The following is an 18,841-nucleotide window of genomic DNA, read 5'->3' as shown; positions in this document are numbered from 1 at the left end:
TAATTAAAGTAAACGTAATCTAGAATCGTGAATTATCAGAATTTTCTCTAATATACAGGGTGGTTGGTAACTGGTGGTACAAGCGGGAAGGGGGTGATTCTAGGCGAAAAAAGAAGTCGAAAATATAGAATAAAAATTGTTCGTTCGAGGCTTTGTTTTCGAGAAAATCGACTTTGAATTTGGGCTCGGTACGCGTGCACTTTATCGCGTCTCGTTGTAGCGGATCTCACTGTAGATCGTTGTCTCGATGGAAAAATTTAAAAAATGAAAAAAAAATTTTTATTTTATATTTTCGACTTCTTTTTTCGCGTAGGATCACCCCCTTTTCGCTTATACCACCAGTTACCAACCAGCCTGTATAACATTTTTACAATTTTCAATAAAATTGTCTATTATATACTATTGTTTATACACAATTACATTAGATAATAGACGATCAAAATAATATACTATATCGAATTTTTGATTAAAAGTTCCCTACCTTCTGTAGTGCATTGGCGCAACAGGCCAGCTCCTCCTGGTCCTGAGAATGATGGCTGGGTGCTTAGCATGGCCTACTACAGGCGCCGAAGTACGTCCCTGGTTCCTCTTTCCCCAAAGATGACCACTGCCGCCCCCTGGTCCACTTCCGGTTCCCAGAGACCCCGGATGTGACCCACTTTCGCTACACGCCCGTCTCGAAAGCATCTCCCTTTTCCTATCGTCCGACTTCATCATCTCCTTCTCTTCCTTTTTTTCCAGCAACCCTGTTGCTATTTCTGTCCTTGTTACTTGTTTCTCTGGAAAAATTTTGCAGCGAATGCGCAAGGGTTGGAAGTGCGCGAAAGAAGACACACCCCGACAGAGAACAAGTTTCAGATTCACTGCGGAGGAAGTTTTATCTTAACGTTGCTTTTCCAAGAAGCACGGTCTCTTTGAGAATTTCCGCTCTGCACCGCCAGGAATCCTCTGAATGTCTCAGTAGACCATAACTTCTTCTCTTTTCTGCTATTTTCCTTTCCAACTTGCTCACAGACTCCGGCAAAATTAAGTTTTGAAATGCAACTGTCGTAGAATTAACATAGTTACGAAAGTTTCGTAATTTTAGGATTTTGTTTAATTGATTTATTTATCTAGAACCTATCGTTGGCTGAATTACTTCTCTTCGTTCCATTTTTCTTCTTCCATATTGAATCTTTCTTCTGATATTTCTTAATATATTTATATTTGTCAATTATATTTCTTAGTATATTTATATTAATATATTTATAGTATGCTGATATTTATTTCAATTTTAGTCTTCTACGATTTTCAACTTCTCTTTATTGCGAAATTTTGTTTCACTAATCGGATTCTTCTCCAATTTTGAAGCTGTGAGATTCTTTCGTGATCACGAACTCGAGATCGTCCCAAAAGTAAAATTTGTCATTGACAAAGATTCTGAGCTTAATGAAATATAAATACGCAGTTTCTTCCAATTTCGCGGCGACAGTTTAAAAGTCTTCTTTATTTTGGCCCCAAGCTCCGTAAAATTAAGACAAACCGACTCGCCCGTGAATTCTACAGTTAAGAATGGAACTGTTTACGAATGTTGAAATCAGCAACAATTATTTCAACTCTTCCATTGAAAGTGTCAATTCTAAGCTCTTTCTTGATGCTCTTATTCTCTTTCTAATTCGTTGTTAGTAAGAAAACTCTCGAAAACGTGAAAAGTAGAAAAAGCGAAGTGCGTTGGTCCTCCAGAAGAAACTCGATTATATTTATGAAAAATTGTAGAGAGGAGAACTAGTGACTTTTTAAATCTAGTTATCTAGGGATTATCGTTGAGGTACTGAGAAGTTTTAAAATCTGGTAAATCTTATGTAATTTTCAAAAATTTTAAATATATAATATTTACAAGACACACACTGGTTTTCACTTATTGAAGATTAGTGAAGATTTTCATCAAGACGTAAAGTATTCTATGAAACTATTCTTTGAAGAGTTCTACACTTTTTTAATTAATATTGCAAATTTTACTTTTAAATTACATTTATTTAAAGACACGTCACTCTTATAATTTTAGTTTTAGTCACTCTGTGACGAAAAGGCCGATGTGTATTACTGGTTAGTTTGTAGTTGCTGGGCCACTTTTGTCGTCCTCTTCCGGTAGTTTCATCTGAAATCGTAGAACTATGTCTAATCGCGAATCTTTTCAAAGTGTCGAACCTCTGAACCTGTTGCAAGACGAACTTAATATGTCGTGAAATCTGCATTTGTATTTCTTCGTTTGAAATTTTAGAAAGCACCGAAAATTTATTATGTACAGCACACTACGAATTTTTATGCATTCGTGAGAAGCTTGAATATACAATAGTGTTTAAAATGCACAAGTGATACCAAAAACATTAAAAATATTCAAAAGAAAATTCTCGTTACAATACGAAGGTTTATATTTATATTCCATTTCCATAATTATCTTCAAAGAGATATAAAATTGCGTTATTTACTATTTACTTATCATATTTCCCGCTTAAAATAATCTGAAGGACAAACTAACCTCATCGATCCTGCAATCGAAATTCGATTGATCCACTTAACCTCAATTTACATAAACGTCCAAGATTGACAACAAAACGAAGAAGACAGGAGAAACTTCTTGTAACGTGCTGAAGAGATTGCAAGAAAATAAGAAAGTTCAGTCCCGTACGAACGATCATTGAGAAAGTTGATCAAGTTTGAAGACTGCGCTGAGTGTTTGGCCAGGAATCCTCCGCCCTCCTTCTCCAAACAAAGCGGTTTCAAGATACGTAGAAGAAAGGGACGACCTCAATTTTCGTGGGATTGGATCAATCTTCGTAGTTGCAGTCAGAAACGTAACACTTTCAACAAGTGGTTGAATGTCTAGTTGAAATTCCTCGCCAGAAAATCAGAGTAAATTTTGGGGGACGTGATCCAGATTGCAAGGCCAATTTGATTGCGCGGTTGATGGTGAATTAGTTCTCAATCCGACTTGGCCTAAGTAAACAAATTTAGGAGAGATTATCGAAGTTGAGATGAGTTTAGTGCGAGGATCGATTAGTTTGTCGCATAGGTCTTCTGACGTATTTAGAGAACTAGATTTAGAGTTTACTTTGTTCCAGGTCTCAACGCATCGGTCCCGAAGGTGCTGGTATGGCGTTGCACTCTTCACACCCACCAGTGCCAAGTGCCAACTCCTCCTCCACGTCGGTGGGTCCTGGTAAACGCTGGCTTGCCAGTGGCTAACGGAGCAATGGCTATCCTAAACACCCTTCCTCTGTCCTGCTCCCATATCACAACCCTTTCCTCGAACTGTGACTGGTGGTTCCGGAAGAAGATGTCGACTGTACATGGTGACGTGGCTTAAAAAAACCACGCTTCCCGAGGAAGAGAGCAGGGTATCATCGTGGCATAAAAAACCAGGGGGTCGTCGCGGGTTAATAACTCGCCGGACCTACTTCAACAGCTCTGGCTCGTGAGGGGACATGATTTGGTCCCGGTCGCGAGGCTGGCAGGGGCATATTACTAAGGAGGCCGGGGTTCATAGCTTTCTCTTTCTTTCTCTTATTTCTCCCCTTTTCCTTACCTCCCAATTTCCAATCCCTCGGGGGGCTGTGGACTCGCTGGCAAGTCACAGTACGGGAATGCGATCCGAGGAACCTTAGCCCAAATACCGTATTCCAATAATCGTGTCTCAATGTGCCGGAGGTCTTCCCTTCATTGGCCAGATCGCGAGGATTATAACCTCTATAAAAGCCCCTAACTCTAAGCAGAGGTACGCGGTGATAGGGTACCTCGCAGTCAAGGGCACTCCCCCCGGTAAGCGGCTTTGCCGGGGGGTGACGTCCTTTTCGCAGGAGTTGGTGGCCCCCAGAAACCTGAGTGGATGAGGGCCGTACGGACCAGATGATACGCACTCCAATAAAACGAAGAGAAGAGGATGGGGGAAGTGACGAGAGGAGGGGGGGGGGGAGAGAAGTCGGCTCCTTAGCCTGTGCAGACAGGCGTTAAACCTATAAGGAGGGAGCCTGTACCCAATAAGAACAAGGGCAGGGAGCCTGCAGACCGGGGAGACGACGGAGGAAGAGGAACCCGCCGTCGTCCAAACGACCCGTGGGATGGAAAGGAGGGTCGTCGGGTCCCCGGGGTTCCCGAGAAGCTCGAGCAGGAGATGAGGACGACCTCTGCTGCGTACGTAGGAGCGGAGCTGCTCCGGAGGGCAGCAGAAACCTCCAAGGTGGCGCAAACATCTTGCCACCTCAAAGGTACGTATATTAAACACGGGCCGCTGGGTATACATAATACATTTTTCCCTCCTCGCGCATGAAAAAGAAAAAAAAATTGAAAATTGACTAGCGAGTCAAGATGTTGGTCGGTCGAATAGTTAGTAGCAAGTAACTTCCGGTGACCAGACGTAACAATACAATATAGTATGACATATTTTTATTTATTTTTATATTACATGATGTACTACATTCTTTTACATAGTATACTACATTCTGACACATAGTGTATTACAGTCGGTAACATAGTGTACTACATTTGGTTACATAGTGTAGGGAAGAATGCTGGGGCACTCTAGGAGTTTTTGTCGATAAACCTGACACTACACGAAAGAGCGGCGGGCTGTCCATTACTATTTCTTTACGTATAAAAAAAAAAGAAAAGTGTAGTACATTCGGTTACCTAATGTAGTACAATTGCTTACATAGAATAGTATATTAGATCACATAGGATAGTATAAAGAAAACACTCTTGTGTTTTATCAAAAATGAACCATCTCAGGCAATCAGGTGACTGGTAAATTACGTAGTAATACCTGGTAACATAAGCCGAAATACATGGAACACGAAAATAAAGCTATCGTTATGCGCTAGGTGAAACATCATAATATTCTACGACACACAGAAATGACAAGAAAATAGAGTGCTAATAAAAACTAAATCAGTGCACAACTTTTTATTTGTATTTTTGTAAAAAGATTATTAATCTACAATTTGCTCGTAAACATTTCGTTCAAAACGTAGCTCAACGGAAGAAACATGGAAAGATTAATCCATAGGAAAACTAATGGATTCATCGTATAATTAATAGAACTGTGCTTTTCGTCACCAAGTTCTCGTAAACAAGCATTTCAGTACTGACTACAAGCTTTAAAGAAGAGAAGTATAGTGGACATTAAAACCGTATAAAAAACATATAAAAAAAGGAAATGCACACTGATCCATAAAGAACCTACATTAGTCTCTCATTAGTATATTGGAGACTGAAACTCGTGCTAAAATTTCGAAACTTGGAACACCAAATTGTTATGGAAATGTTGACTTTCCTAACCTAACCTATTTCGCGAAGTTTTAACTCGTTCGACGTACGAACACTTGAAATAAACAGTTCAAAAATACGAAAGCTTTCGATATGGATCGATTCAATTGTCTAGAAAATTTTCCTTAATAACCATCTTTCGGCCAACCCGATACGTTGATCTCTAGCCATTTAGGCCAAGTAACTCGTCTATTAAGAACGCGACGAAAGCTGGAAATAGTTTTACGAAGCGACCCCGTCATTTCTTCGGGGCAAAAATAACGTAACCAGGGATGATCGAGACTCGTTAATTTCGTAACATCTCTCGGGAGCCAGTGATAGGACGGGCCAGGATGTTTCAGATGGTCGAACGATATAATATCGTCTAACGTAGTTAGCGAAATAGGCCGGCCCCGCAGCAGGCCATTTCCTTCCAATAGATTGTCATCAACAGAGACATAGGATAGGAGAAGGAGAGACGTGAAAATATGAAATATAGCGGCTGACGCAGCGATCCTTGTTATTTTACGGGATAACGGCTTTCCACGCTGATCGCCACTGGCTGGGACCAATAATCACTTTGGTGATGCCAACCGGAACGAGAAAATATGTTGCGTATATAGTCAGTCGTGAAGATCTACGTACACCCTTTGAGTACAAAACATTACAGTGAAAAGGAAATTTCTTGGACGCGCATGCAGCTAAGAAATGGCACGATTACGCGATTACGCCTTTAATCTCCTTGGAGGGTCAGATATACAAAACTCGATACGTGTAAACATGTAAACCTTGGTAGCTGACTGGAGATATGAGATATAGTATACATATGAAAAGAAGGAAAATGGATGATGCTCTTTATAGTGTGTATTCTAGGCCAGCTGCTGGGTGTGGTTTCTTTGCTATTTTTCAAGTTCAGAGCACGTGTAGGATAATGTTGAAGTGGGTATAGACACTATCCTATCGTTGAAAGTGCTTCGAAATTTTCCGACTGTAGGAGGGTTCTATAGGTTAAGGGGAAGTCGTATTATTTGAAGTGATTTTGGAAAGATAAAATTTACGCGTGTTGAAAAAAAAATTTGTGCTGACTCAAGAATTCGATGACTCTTGTTTCTTCGATTAATGGTACGACCTCTGTCCTCTTGAACGAATTGTTCAAATTATCATATTGGTCGAGAAGATTTTATTGTACGTAGACCACTTAATTTCACGCTCACGACAACCTTGTGTCAATTATTCGCCTTTACTTAATCCCAAACGATCCAAATTTAAGTATATCTGACAAATTTGCAAAGTGGATTTCCTCGCGAAGAAAGCGTAATATGGACAAAATTCAATTCTATATTCTCGACCCGTCTTTTCAACTAGAATCAACCCCCTTTCTATTGTACCATGATTGTTAGGGACAACCTGTATAATGCTATTGCCTCATAATACTCATATCTCGTGAACGTGCACGGCAAGAATCATAACTTCGGATGACCTTGGATACAAATTTAAAGAACCCAGTGTGATCCGTCGTATTCACCCCATCTGAAGAATTCGTCAATTGGAATAACCCTAAGTATAGCATAATACCGCTATAACTCCCAATCACATTGATGTCCATTCGACAACCCCTCTTATGTTGGTCAGGCTAGGCCCTTCAACGTCCATGCGAACTCGCCATCCTGTATCTACGCACCAGAAGCACCGCTCTTTGTTACGAGGGAAGCTTTTAAACTGCGTACACACGTATTGTTTGCAGGAGAGTACGTGCTGTTTTATATATACTAGGGCAGAACACGTACGTATATGTGTATATATATACAGGGTGGTTGGTAACTGGTGGTTCAAGCGGAAAGGGGGTGATTCTACGCGAAAAAAGAAGTCGAAAATATAGAATAACAATTTTTCGTTCGAGGCTTTGTTTTCGAGAAAATCGACTTTGAATTTTCGCTCGGTACGCGTGCACTTTATCGCGTCTCGTTATAACGGATCTCACTGTAGATCGTTGTCTCGATGGAAAAATTAAAAAAAAAAATTTTTATTCTATATTTTCGACTTCTTTTTTCGCGTAGAATCACCCCCTTTCCGCTTGTACCACCAGTTACCAACCACCCTGTATTTATGTATATACAAGGGTGAAAAAGATGGGACTCCAATTTCTGACTGGAGTTCCGTCAGTTTCATAAGGACAATATCTATGTGAATTCGTGGAAATTCGTCACTTGAAAAATGCCGTCAGAAGAATATAAGGGATGAAGACTATAAAGGGGGGAGAACTGTCTTTTTCAAGTTGCGAATTGGATACTTGGTAGGGAATTGGCTATTTTCAGGGAATATAGGGAAGGTTAAGGATGGGAGGATGGTATTTGGGTATTGATATTGCTATTGGCGAAGATTCAATGAAATGAATAATATGAAATAATCCAACGTATGAATGACAATTGATGAAAATCTATAGGGATATTACTTCGTTTGAAACGAGCGTGAAACGGTGTTAACGATAATTACAAATTGATTGATTCCATTTTTTGAGCAAAGTGAGCAAAACCTATCGATCGTGAAGAAACGTCTGATCTTACGCGTGCTGCATTCGTTTCGCTTTGCAGAAGATTCCACGCGAAGGCTGCCGATCTTCCGGGTCTAATTACGTTCGAGAGATTTATCGGTAAGTTTTGCAAGAATTTATTCCAAGACTGACGTGTCGGCGAAACGAAATTGGCTAATAAAAGACTGACAGGTTTCAGGGAGTTCAAACGGCATTTAAACCGCGGGCAAGACATAAACCAAATCGCAGGCATAAATCTGGCCTAAAGATAGCTGGCTGGATTCTTGTTCACGCGACGGTTACTCGTTTTGTTCTAAAAATGTTACTTCTTATCTTTCGGTTGTTATCGCGTGTCGGTCTTTTACCTTAAGTCGGTATTCATCGTCGAGATAATCTGTCGAAATTACGATACAAACTAACGATGTTTCGCATGGAATGGCTGACGAGAGAGAGAGAGTCTAAAAAATTCATGGTTGTATGTAATAACTACGCTACGTCAACGATGCTTGTCTTGTATATCGTGTCTATTAATAATTTCATCGTTTTCCTTAATTACAAGTGTCTCTCTAAAATTGTACCGTTTCCTTTTCTTTTTTTTTCTGTATTACCATGTCATTAGAGCTTTCTTTTATCCTACAGCGTGTTTGTTATACTCAAGTCTTTTTTCAGCGTTTCTGAAACATTCAACAGAGGTCGTAGCGTGGCTTTTAACCTTCTCTATCAAATTTCTGCATTTATACTCCTAGATTAGAAAGAGAGAGAGAGAGAGTGAGAGAGAGAGAGAGAGAAGAGGAAGAATTGAAAGGACGATCGATAGCCAGCTTGTCGACTGGCAATCGGCTGATTCACGTGCTCGTTTGTTGCTTAAAGGGAACTGTTGGTTTACTCTGGTTGTGGCAAGCTTGATAGATGTCGACGTATTTTTAGGGTGATTCGAAGGTCATGTAGTTCATAGTAACTTGATTGAATTAAATGAGTGTCTTTGATCATTCTACCTTTTTTTCTTTTTGTCATCACTGTTATTTTTAGAGGTTCTAATAAATTTTGTTTATGAAAGTTACAGGGGCCGTAGGGAGAAGACCGTAAGATGCAGGTAACAAGTTGTAATTTTAATAAACGTCCAAATGAAACAAGAGTATTTGGAAATGTATAATTTAGTGATTTTCAAGTTGTTCAATATTGGAGAAATTCTATTACTTTTCAACTAAACGCAGGAGCGTGTTCAAGTAGCCTCCACCTTCAATCGACGTTAACCAAGGAACCACTTTTGCCATATTAAAGGTAATAAATAAGAGGCAGGAGGTGAATGTACGACAGCGAACGTGCTTCTAGTTAACCTACCGTAGTCTAGTAAAACCCACGGATGAAGAACTTGGCTAGATAATATAACGCTGAATGACGAGTGAAGCAAAGACAACAAGACGAATTTGGTATAATGAACGTGACGCAAAAATCAGTGGAAATTCCAAGGTGCTGGAACTAATCGATTGTACCGAATTTCGTCGAGTCAAAGTGGTGAAATATTTGACAAAATAAATGCCACGTGAACGACTATTTGTACGGGGAAGATTATATCTGATATTTTTAATACATGCACACAGGGATGTGACAGACGACAAAGAAAATTGGGCAAATATTCCTGAACCTTGCAATTTCTACAATTGTTGAGAAAAGTTAGCAGACACGTCTTAATCCTTATAAGAAAAATGTTGAAATTACAATTTGATTCATAAAGGCAAAGGATTGATTAATTAACACGCGGAACATAGGAAGTTGTTATTAATTGAACGTAAGTTGTAAAGTAACATCCAGGCGATTTCCAAGATATAGCGAAAGAAAAGTAGTGGACAAGAGGGTGGTGAGAATGGGACAGCATTTAAACGTGATGGGACGATGGTATTTTACCGTGGGCTTGATGGCCGCGGCCAACTACTTGGCCCAGCGAAAGCCTGACAAATGCAGATTTCGCAACGTGACGTGCCTGGCGAACGCGCGACTATGTTCCTTCGTGACTATTGCAGGTCTTCGAGGTATCGACAAATCGGCGAAAAGCGTGCAAGAACCAATAAATTCAGGCAAGTTGAAATTCCGGTGTCCTCGTGGCAACAAGTTAAACATAATAATAATACGAATTGATCGAATATACAGTGATCCGTTAATATTTACGTACTATAGTATCGAAAAATAAGCTTCGTTTGTAGAATCACAGAATCGATAAAGAGTAGCTCGACGATTGGAATAATTTCGATTTTCTAAAGATGAAAATAAGATTCGTTTGTAAAGTCAGAGAATAAATTTCTTGATCAGATGCTACGTTCAGAATCGTCTGGAATTTTAATTGCACCGATTAATTCCGACCGTGGAACAGATTGCCTCGAAGAGGATTAAGAATCGATAAACGGAAACAAAAGCGGCATAGTGAATCGTAAAATCTATAAAAGAGCTGATGTTTGAAACGCATTGCAACGAGGACACCGATATATCTTTAGTTGTACGAGGGAATCATTTACCTATATCCTCTTCTCAGTTGCTCAATGTTTCTTGATCGATTGCTTTAATTAAGAGCAGCACTGGTTCCTCTATTCAACGTACAGTTTCCTCTTCACATACTTATACACTTAATAGAATAACTGTGGCCAAAGATTACTCAGATAGAGAAGTGAAGTTATCTTTTGTTCGATTGCAGACTATAATCAGAACCGCTCCTCTAGAACTTTAGCTATGTCTGAACAATTTCAGTTCAGTGTCTTTCGTTCTTGAACGAACTAACCTCAAAAACTTCGCTATCCATTAACTATCCGTTAAATCATTATCAGGATCATCGTAGGTTCTCCTGCTTTAAAAGATTTGATTGAATCTCCATTAGGACCGTTAAAAATCTTAATCAATCGATCCTAACCAAATTACATTCGATGTATTTTGTTGTAAAACTAGTTGCTCAATTTGAAAAACCTCGCTGTCTACAACAGGTCATTAGGAGGATCTGAAATAATTCATAAGGGTAGGCCCGAGTTACATCTGTCGTTTATTTTTAAAAAAAGATTTGTCACTTCGAAGAACCTCACTGTAAACACTAATCAGAATTGAGGTCATCAAACAGTGACCGATTGTGTATCTAAAAGAATTCTGTCCACTTATTTAATCGGCAAAAGAGCTGTGTCCATAGCAATCAGGTAAATCTGCTGCTGAGAATCGTTGTATAGCCACGTGAAAATCTGTCTATTGAGAGTAAAAATGTTCGCAAAAACCCCTGTCACCTAAGGCTTCAGCACGGACACATCACCAGCATTGTCCAAGTCTGAACATCATCAAATTCTCCGGCAGAACCACTCGGAAATCTGGCGTTACTTTATACCGAAGTGTCATCGTGATAAATTAGCTTCAGCAAGGGCAGAAAACTCGCATAACCCCGTTTTCACGAACACGTGTCTCAGCGGAAAGCTCAAAGAGATTAGAAGATTCTAGGCCACTATGCGGATGAATGTGTTTTCTTGAGTTTGCGGATGTTTGAAAAGGTTTGGAGAAAATTTCTGGCAAACTATGAGAAACTATGGGCAGGAAGGTGGGAATAATTTGAGTAGAAATAGTTGTAAAGGAATTGGAAATAATCGTTACGAGGGTATTGAGACGAAAGAACAATCGAAGGGCCGGCACACGCGATTGTTCGCGATGGAAGCGAACCGTAAGACCGCACTGCTTAACTGCAATCACGCGCAACTGTCGTCAAAGCCACCGCGGTCACAACAAAACCTGCGAAACGGGGGAACCACGAGAGGTGGCGGCGTCACGCTACCACGCGTCGCCACGACCTCATACTGCCGCACGAAGAAACTTCTTGGTCGGGATGTAAACGATGTTAAAAACATTTAAGATAGAAAAAGACCTTATTAAGATTCATATCGGATGTTTGAGAATAAGTGTTTACGTTATATAGAGCTTGTTAAGTTTTGTTATCTAGTTAGTATAATTTTTGACATAACCGACTGTGAAATATTCAGTTTACTTTGTTACAAGTCATGTAACGATAAGATTGATAATTCGTATCTGTTGGTAACCTATCATCGATTTCTAGATATTATAGATTGTTTTTTTCAAATAAGGGTAAAACAGATCTCGATGTTACCTTCATATACATGATACGGTAACATATAATAAAACAGATAGGAATATTAAAATCAATGATCGATCTAGCAAAAGGGAAAAAGAGGGATCGAGCTAATTTCGAAAATAATGGAGTAAATTGAAAGAATAACTTATTGTATTTCATCTCTCCTGCGTAGATAGAAAGACCAGTGTTTAGGTAAGAAAATTCATATAAACTTCAAAATTTTGTCATTATTCATTAGTCCTAGACGGTTCGAAGTGAACCGTACCGTGGCGCCGAGCTGCTGTCGCGATAGTCATGCCGTGGTAGATTTCAAATTGCCAGCGCACATTTCTGCTTAGACGTGATTTTCGTTCATAGATGTCATAATTATATATGTACATGCACAGATTCTCCACAGGATAAAAAAAATTACACAAATATGTGTCTTTTGGTTCTATCATTTGTTTTCGCCGAAAATGTGTATGAGTTTCTCGCTCATAGCGGTGCGTTTATGTGGCACACATATATGAATCGTTCGGCTCTATCAATTGTTTTCGCCAAACGCATATATGAGTTCCTCGACCAAATTGATGGCTTACACGGAACGCATATATGCGGCAGTAGTCCGCAAAGGGCTAAGATAGGAATTTGAAAGCTCTATATTGATAGCACTTGAAGGTTCAAGAAGTTTTATATCAGAGGCTATATAGCATATTACTTCCAACCTATTTAACCTAAAATTCCGATATTCACAGGGAGAATAAGCGTAAGAATAAAAATGATAAAATTAATCTTCGATTAAGCATTTTATCATGAACGCTCAAGCATCAAACTTTACGCACTAAATGACATCCTTCGAACGATTTGAAGTTTCATTAGGTTAGGTTAGAAAGTAAGCTACCTATTATCTACCGCTATTAAAACGAGAAGTTTAAAGTTGTAAAATTTCATATCATACTAATTATGAGAAATTATTTCAGGATATAACAGTTACTAAAATAGTATTATAGTTATCATAATTATTACAAACTAACATTAGCACTTTAATTCAAAATTATTGCTTAAAAAGTATTTCACATGAAAGTATTTTGTATGATAAATTTGCCACTTTTCATTGTTATACACAAAATACGTTTCTTACATGAAGTTTTCTATGTTCATCATAGTAAAATTCCAGAAGATGTAAGAAGCGCTCAGATCTTTTTCCAAGTGTTTCAGAACCTAAGACACAAAGTGCCATTTGATTTCACGTCTATCCTGTCCTTAGCCAGTGATGTTACAACCTCAAACGACGATGCAACGACCATTGACTAAATACAGCAATATAGAATTCAAATGCCCAATATCACAAATTTTACTTTATCGACATGAACGACACATAATCTTTAATATCTATGCCCAAAATTGTAGATGGCGTAAAAAATAACTAATTCTTTGCACGTTCCGTACTGTAGTTCCCTAGATTTCTATTGCAACAATTTAAATAATATTTCTTCAATTAAATATATTTTGTATACACCGGATACAATAAAGTAGATTCTGTCAAAATTATTTCATTGCAAAAATGCTTTTAACGTTAAAAATAAATTACTCTGAAACCAAATCCTTAAAAGTTGATTTGATTCACGTAGAAGGTTAAGATTATTCAAAATTAACCTAACTATACTATGTTTTCCTGAAATTTATAAATATTTATTTACAAATGGTTTCAAATAATTGCAGCATTCGTTTAAAAATATATATGCTGTAAGTTTGGTGAAAAATATGGAACATCAAATCAATAGAAATTAACTGTTACAAGTCCTCCTTGCGTCTCTTTTTAAACTCAAATATCCAACAAAGATGCAACAGTGCGCTCGATACGAAACAGCTGATTATTTAATCAAAACTTCGTAGTTAAAGTACAGAATACAGTTATTTTAGCGTATAATATATAGTTCGATTATATATTTGTGATTAAAGTTAAGGTTTGAGAAAGTGACTTTAAACTAAAACTTTTCTAGAAATATGTCACGATTCTATAACTTTTTTAAAAAGGGGAAATGTTCTGTGATTGGGATGATACACGTTGATGCATTACCTGGTATAAAATTTCCGTTAGATTTAAAAATACGTAAAACTTAAGAATTCGTCAAAACAATATCCAGCAAAAATATTTTGTTGAAAAATATTTTTTGAACAATGAATGACTTGTTTCATTTGTTATTTATATTTGCACATTATTGGCTCATGATATTGAAAAATGATACTTTTCAGGAACACCTTTGTATAGTGGTAATACCAAAAAAATTATAAGTAATGCAATAGAAGAAGCGATAACTTATAGTGAATATAATATTGTAAGTTTAATTACATAATTCATCTGCTATTAGTTTCATGGTTTATTAATATAGCATATTTACTTTTAAGGACGGTATATTAGTAGAAAATATGCATGACATTCCATATGTAAAGCCCAAAGATTTAACTCCTGAAACTACAGCAATAATGACCAGAATTTGCACAGAAGTAAGAAAAGTATTACCTGAAAATATACCTTGTGGTATACAGGTACGAATCGAAGAATTTATCACATAAAATATCAGAAAAATCTATAACTTATTAAAGAAGAGACAATAATCGAAATAGATTTTGGCAGGATGTAACAAGGAAGCCATAGCTGTAGCAAAGGCAGCAAATCTTCAATTTATCAGAGCAGAAGGGTTTGTCTTTTCTCATATTGCAGATGAGGGTTTTACAGATGCATGTGCTGGCTCTTTATTAAGATATAGAAAACAAATTGACGCAGATGATATTCTTATTCTTGCTGACATTAAAAAGAAGCATAGGTAATTTATTAATATACTTGAAAAGGGAAACTCATTTTTTTGCTTGATTTGTTCTTAGTCTAATGTAAAAATCGTGTTGTTCTTTTCCTATAGTTCACATGCAATCACTTCTGATGTAAGTTTATCAGAGACAGTAAAAGCAGCAAAATTTTTCTTAGCTGATGGAATAATACTGACAGGGATTACCACCAGTGACCCAGTTAACGTATCAGAATTTACAGGTATTTTCTTATTTTGTCAAATAGTAACATTTATATAAAAATTTTAATAATGAAAGATCACACTATATACAGAGATTAAACAGAATAGTAAAATACCAGTTCTTATTGGTTCTGGCGTTACAAAAGACAATATAAAAGATTATTTATTCTCTGACGCCGTAATTGTTGGATCGCATTTTAAAATCAGTGAAACTTGGCAAAAAAGAATTGATAAAAAAAAGGTGAGCGACTTTATGGTAAAAATGAAAGTCCTGCAAAACTTCCAATAAAGATTACACTAAAAATGTATATTTAAAAAATCATGTTTTTTAAATATTATTTTTATATCTATTTGTAATTCTAATTAAACATATACTGTGTACATACCTACAAGTTAATTTTCTACGTTCCTTATTATTAATAAAATGAATGCTGTATAATCGGAAATTCGAGAAAAATGACTGAAAAAATTAATTATGAGCGGAATAAAACGGAAACACTCGTAACCGGTTTTATGAAACTTGTCCTACACATTGCATGAATAGATACTTGATAGAAGGGTACAAACTGAGATTTGGAATCAAATTTATTATGACACAGCTATAAATTATATTGTTTCACGCAAAGTTGACAAATTTCTCAAAATAATACAGAATCAAAGACAAATGCTAAATAATTTCAAAAATAATGTATAAAAAAATTAATTTCGTCCGCTATGAAACTTGCACAAATATTGAATTTATTTACATCTTTCAACGTGTTTAGACGCCGTTACAATAAGCAAATACATTTACTTATCCGTGATTATTGTCATTCCCAAGACACATTTATCCAAAACGAAAAAAGAAAATGAGAAACACTATAAATTTCCTAAAACAGAAGCAAAAAAAAGCCCATTATTGATACAAGGTTGACGTGACATCAGAACTCTTCTTATTTTGTAAGAAATTTTACGAGTTCATTAGAACTCATCAAGTTTTTAAATGGCTATTTTATGGACATAGATAAACTTGTTCTGGTTCTGTGATTTCGTTGATATTTTTATTTCTGCTCTCGAAATAGTAGAATTATTTTAGTATGATATAAACTCGTGGCAAATATTAAACCGCAATTTATATACGTAAGTAGGTGCCAAAGTGTGGAAATCAGTGCTCGTGATACAAAGAACATGCCAAAGAAAATTCAGTTCTCGTGTTCACATCTACTGTTGATAAATATTCTGTTTATACACAAACATATATACATATATACGCATCATTTATAAAATAATTTAGCTCGTAGAAAACCATCTCAAACATATGTACGCTTGTAGTAGTTCATCAATTTGAACTTATAGAAATCTTTTACAAATACGTATATTATGTGTTACATAAAATATTTTAAAATTTTCTACCACTCTTATGAGACTTAATTATTATGATTATATTGGTAATGTTTGAAACAAATCTATATATATATATATATATATATATAGAAATTACAAGATATTTAGCGCAAATATATATTTCACAGAGATCATAAATCGAAATCATAATAATAAACCTCTATATCAGTTTGAGAGCCAAGTAGCGCGATCGCGTTGTGTACATTTTGTGTCGAAAAGTCCAAGTACATTTGAACGCTACGGACGACTGACAGTATTTTGTATTTCATTGTTATCTTCTCAATAACTTTTATTGAACAAAACTTGAAATATTTAATAATATAGATGTATTTCATAAAGTAACAAATATATATTTCTTTTATTATTTAATTTGTATTTTACAATTCGTCCAGCTGGACATTCGGTAAATAAGTAACAAATATGACGAGCAATATTGTGCCGCTTGGTTCTCTTCGTAATCGATTGAGACAAGCGCTATCGTGTTATTTGGGATTTTCCGACCCTGTTTTTACAACGACTCCTGGGACTCGGACGGATATTTAATAAGATTATCCTGAACACGTCTCTCTATTTTACGTTGTACAAATTATTCGTATTGCAAAATTTTTGAAATTTCGTTACGGATAAAAAATAATTTTCTTCAATTGTTGACATTTCCTCAATTAATTGAACGCTATCAAATCTCACATACGCAACGTTCGATATCGTATTAACAATTTTTCCATTAAAAAGAACGAAATATCCGAATAAGTTCCCCTTTTACACTTTTATCGTAATTTTGTTTTCCTACTACTGAATTATCTCCCTCTGCATATATACATATCTTGTAACAGAACATTAAAAATCCATTAATTTGTTTCCACGTATTTTCAGTGCGTCTTCGCTTCTAAATATTATTTTCCAGGGAATTACAAATTAACGATTTATCCATACTTGAAGTCAATTTGGCGAGAAGAGTTTCTTTGAGAAGACAAAAGTATAAGATTCGGAAGGCTAAAGGAACAAGTCGTCTGATCGATAGATTTCGGGATTGGGTTATTTTTTGAGCACATAAGGGTTTCCAGAAATCAATGTCAGAGAAGTAGGCGATACTAGGTCGTAGGAAACAAAATGTTTCTCATGCCCGGTTTGTTACTGGCATGCATTGACTCGTATCAATCCAACAGCGAAATGGAGGCATCCCCCAAACAGTATTGACAGGGGAGACTGGCGCAGGCGTCTCGTTCTTACTGTTTAGAGTGGTATTCCAATCTTGTCCCATTCACTCTACAAAATTCATTTGTATTCCATCTTCGAAATCCATTCTGCTCTAATTTTTCGCCAATTTCGTCATACATTGTTCTACGTAGCTATCAGTATGAAATAGCAGCGTGCGCATACAACCTCTTCAAACTCATTTGTAAACAACGATAAGATTACGTTTGATTTACGAATACCTCTAATCCAGCAAACAAACGTTACACGGAGTTATCCGATTTTTGAGGAAACATTACAGCATCGTTATATTTACAGTTTCGATAAAGTTATGTCTATATTAAGGTATATACTAGAGTATAAACTAGACATAACCTAGACATGAACTAGACATTGTATAAGAAAAGAAGAAAAAAAAAGAAACAAAATATCTTATTATAGAGTTATTACGACTTAAAACAATAAAGAACAAAGGCTTATGTATTCGATGGTTACATTCAACATTTCATTGGATGCCACATTCACCGTTTAGGCAAGGTTATGGCTATATTAAGCATAGATGAAACATAACCTAAATATACAAGTAAGAAAGTTTCTCGCAGGATTATTACAATTCAAAAGAATAAAGATCAAAGATCTATTTAGCAGGATTTGACGTTTCGACTATCGATTTTTTTACATCGAGTTGGTTAACTTTACTTTATTTTGAGAAGCACTGCTACATATGATTGCCACTACAGGCAACACGATGTCGCTACGAGCTAAATGAAGCTACTTTATTTCAAGGAAAAGGAATGGTAAGAGACCTTTCGCAGGTATATTTTCAGATAAAGACTTGGACCTGGCTTTTCGGTCCTGAAAGAATTTAGACACAGAATTTTCGCGGAAAAAGGGAAATTCTTTTAGTAGGCTAGGTAAAAATGCTTTCCAAGTGTTCAAGCGTTAACAGCGGCCAGCAGCTGTTCGCCCAGCTGAGCGTTCCCTCACTACCGAATTGTTTTCACTGACGAATCAATGAATCGTCAGGCCCCCGTCGAATTCTCGGTTCGTGAGGGTTCTTCCTTTAAAAAAATACTTACCTGTCGCGTACGCTAAATTACGAAAGATTCACATTACGTCAGTTGCTAAAGCTGCTCGCACGTGTCTAGGTGCGAATTCTCAGCAGCCAAGATGAAGGTCAGCATAAAAATAAAAATCACCCGAAATACGTTTTGCGTTGTTTCTCGATTCTTTCAATTTATGGAAACGTATTCTTGACAAAATCTTTTTAACATATATGTGATTGAATTCTATGATCGGCACTTGATATTTATTATCGTAAAAACGGGTTGCTTATTG

The 18,841-nt window shown here is 36.7% G+C and overlaps 1 protein-coding gene across 1 annotated transcript; it reads left to right on the top strand.

Annotated features, from left to right (window-relative positions):
• Positions 1 to 5,895: 5,895 nt before the first annotated feature.
• Positions 5,896 to 15,431, top strand: LOC117214208 (uncharacterized protein F13E9.13, mitochondrial). Its single transcript, XM_033460109.1, has 7 exons — positions 5,896 to 5,906; positions 13,835 to 13,980; positions 14,154 to 14,236; positions 14,307 to 14,447; positions 14,526 to 14,725; positions 14,819 to 14,946; positions 15,019 to 15,431. Exons 2-7 carry the CDS (start codon positions 13,905 to 13,907, stop codon positions 15,213 to 15,215), a joined length of 825 nt encoding a protein of 274 aa, XP_033316000.1. The 5' UTR covers positions 5,896 to 5,906; positions 13,835 to 13,904; the 3' UTR covers positions 15,216 to 15,431.
• The last annotated feature ends 3,410 nt before the right edge of the window (positions 15,432 to 18,841 follow it).

Source organism: Bombus bifarius, unplaced genomic scaffold (assembly GCF_011952205.1).
Source record: "Bombus bifarius isolate JDL3187 unplaced genomic scaffold, Bbif_JDL3187 scf7180000009200, whole genome shotgun sequence".
Taxonomy (NCBI): Eukaryota; Metazoa; Arthropoda; class Insecta; order Hymenoptera; family Apidae; genus Bombus; species Bombus bifarius.
This window is presented reverse-complemented; position numbering and strand designations above follow the sequence as displayed.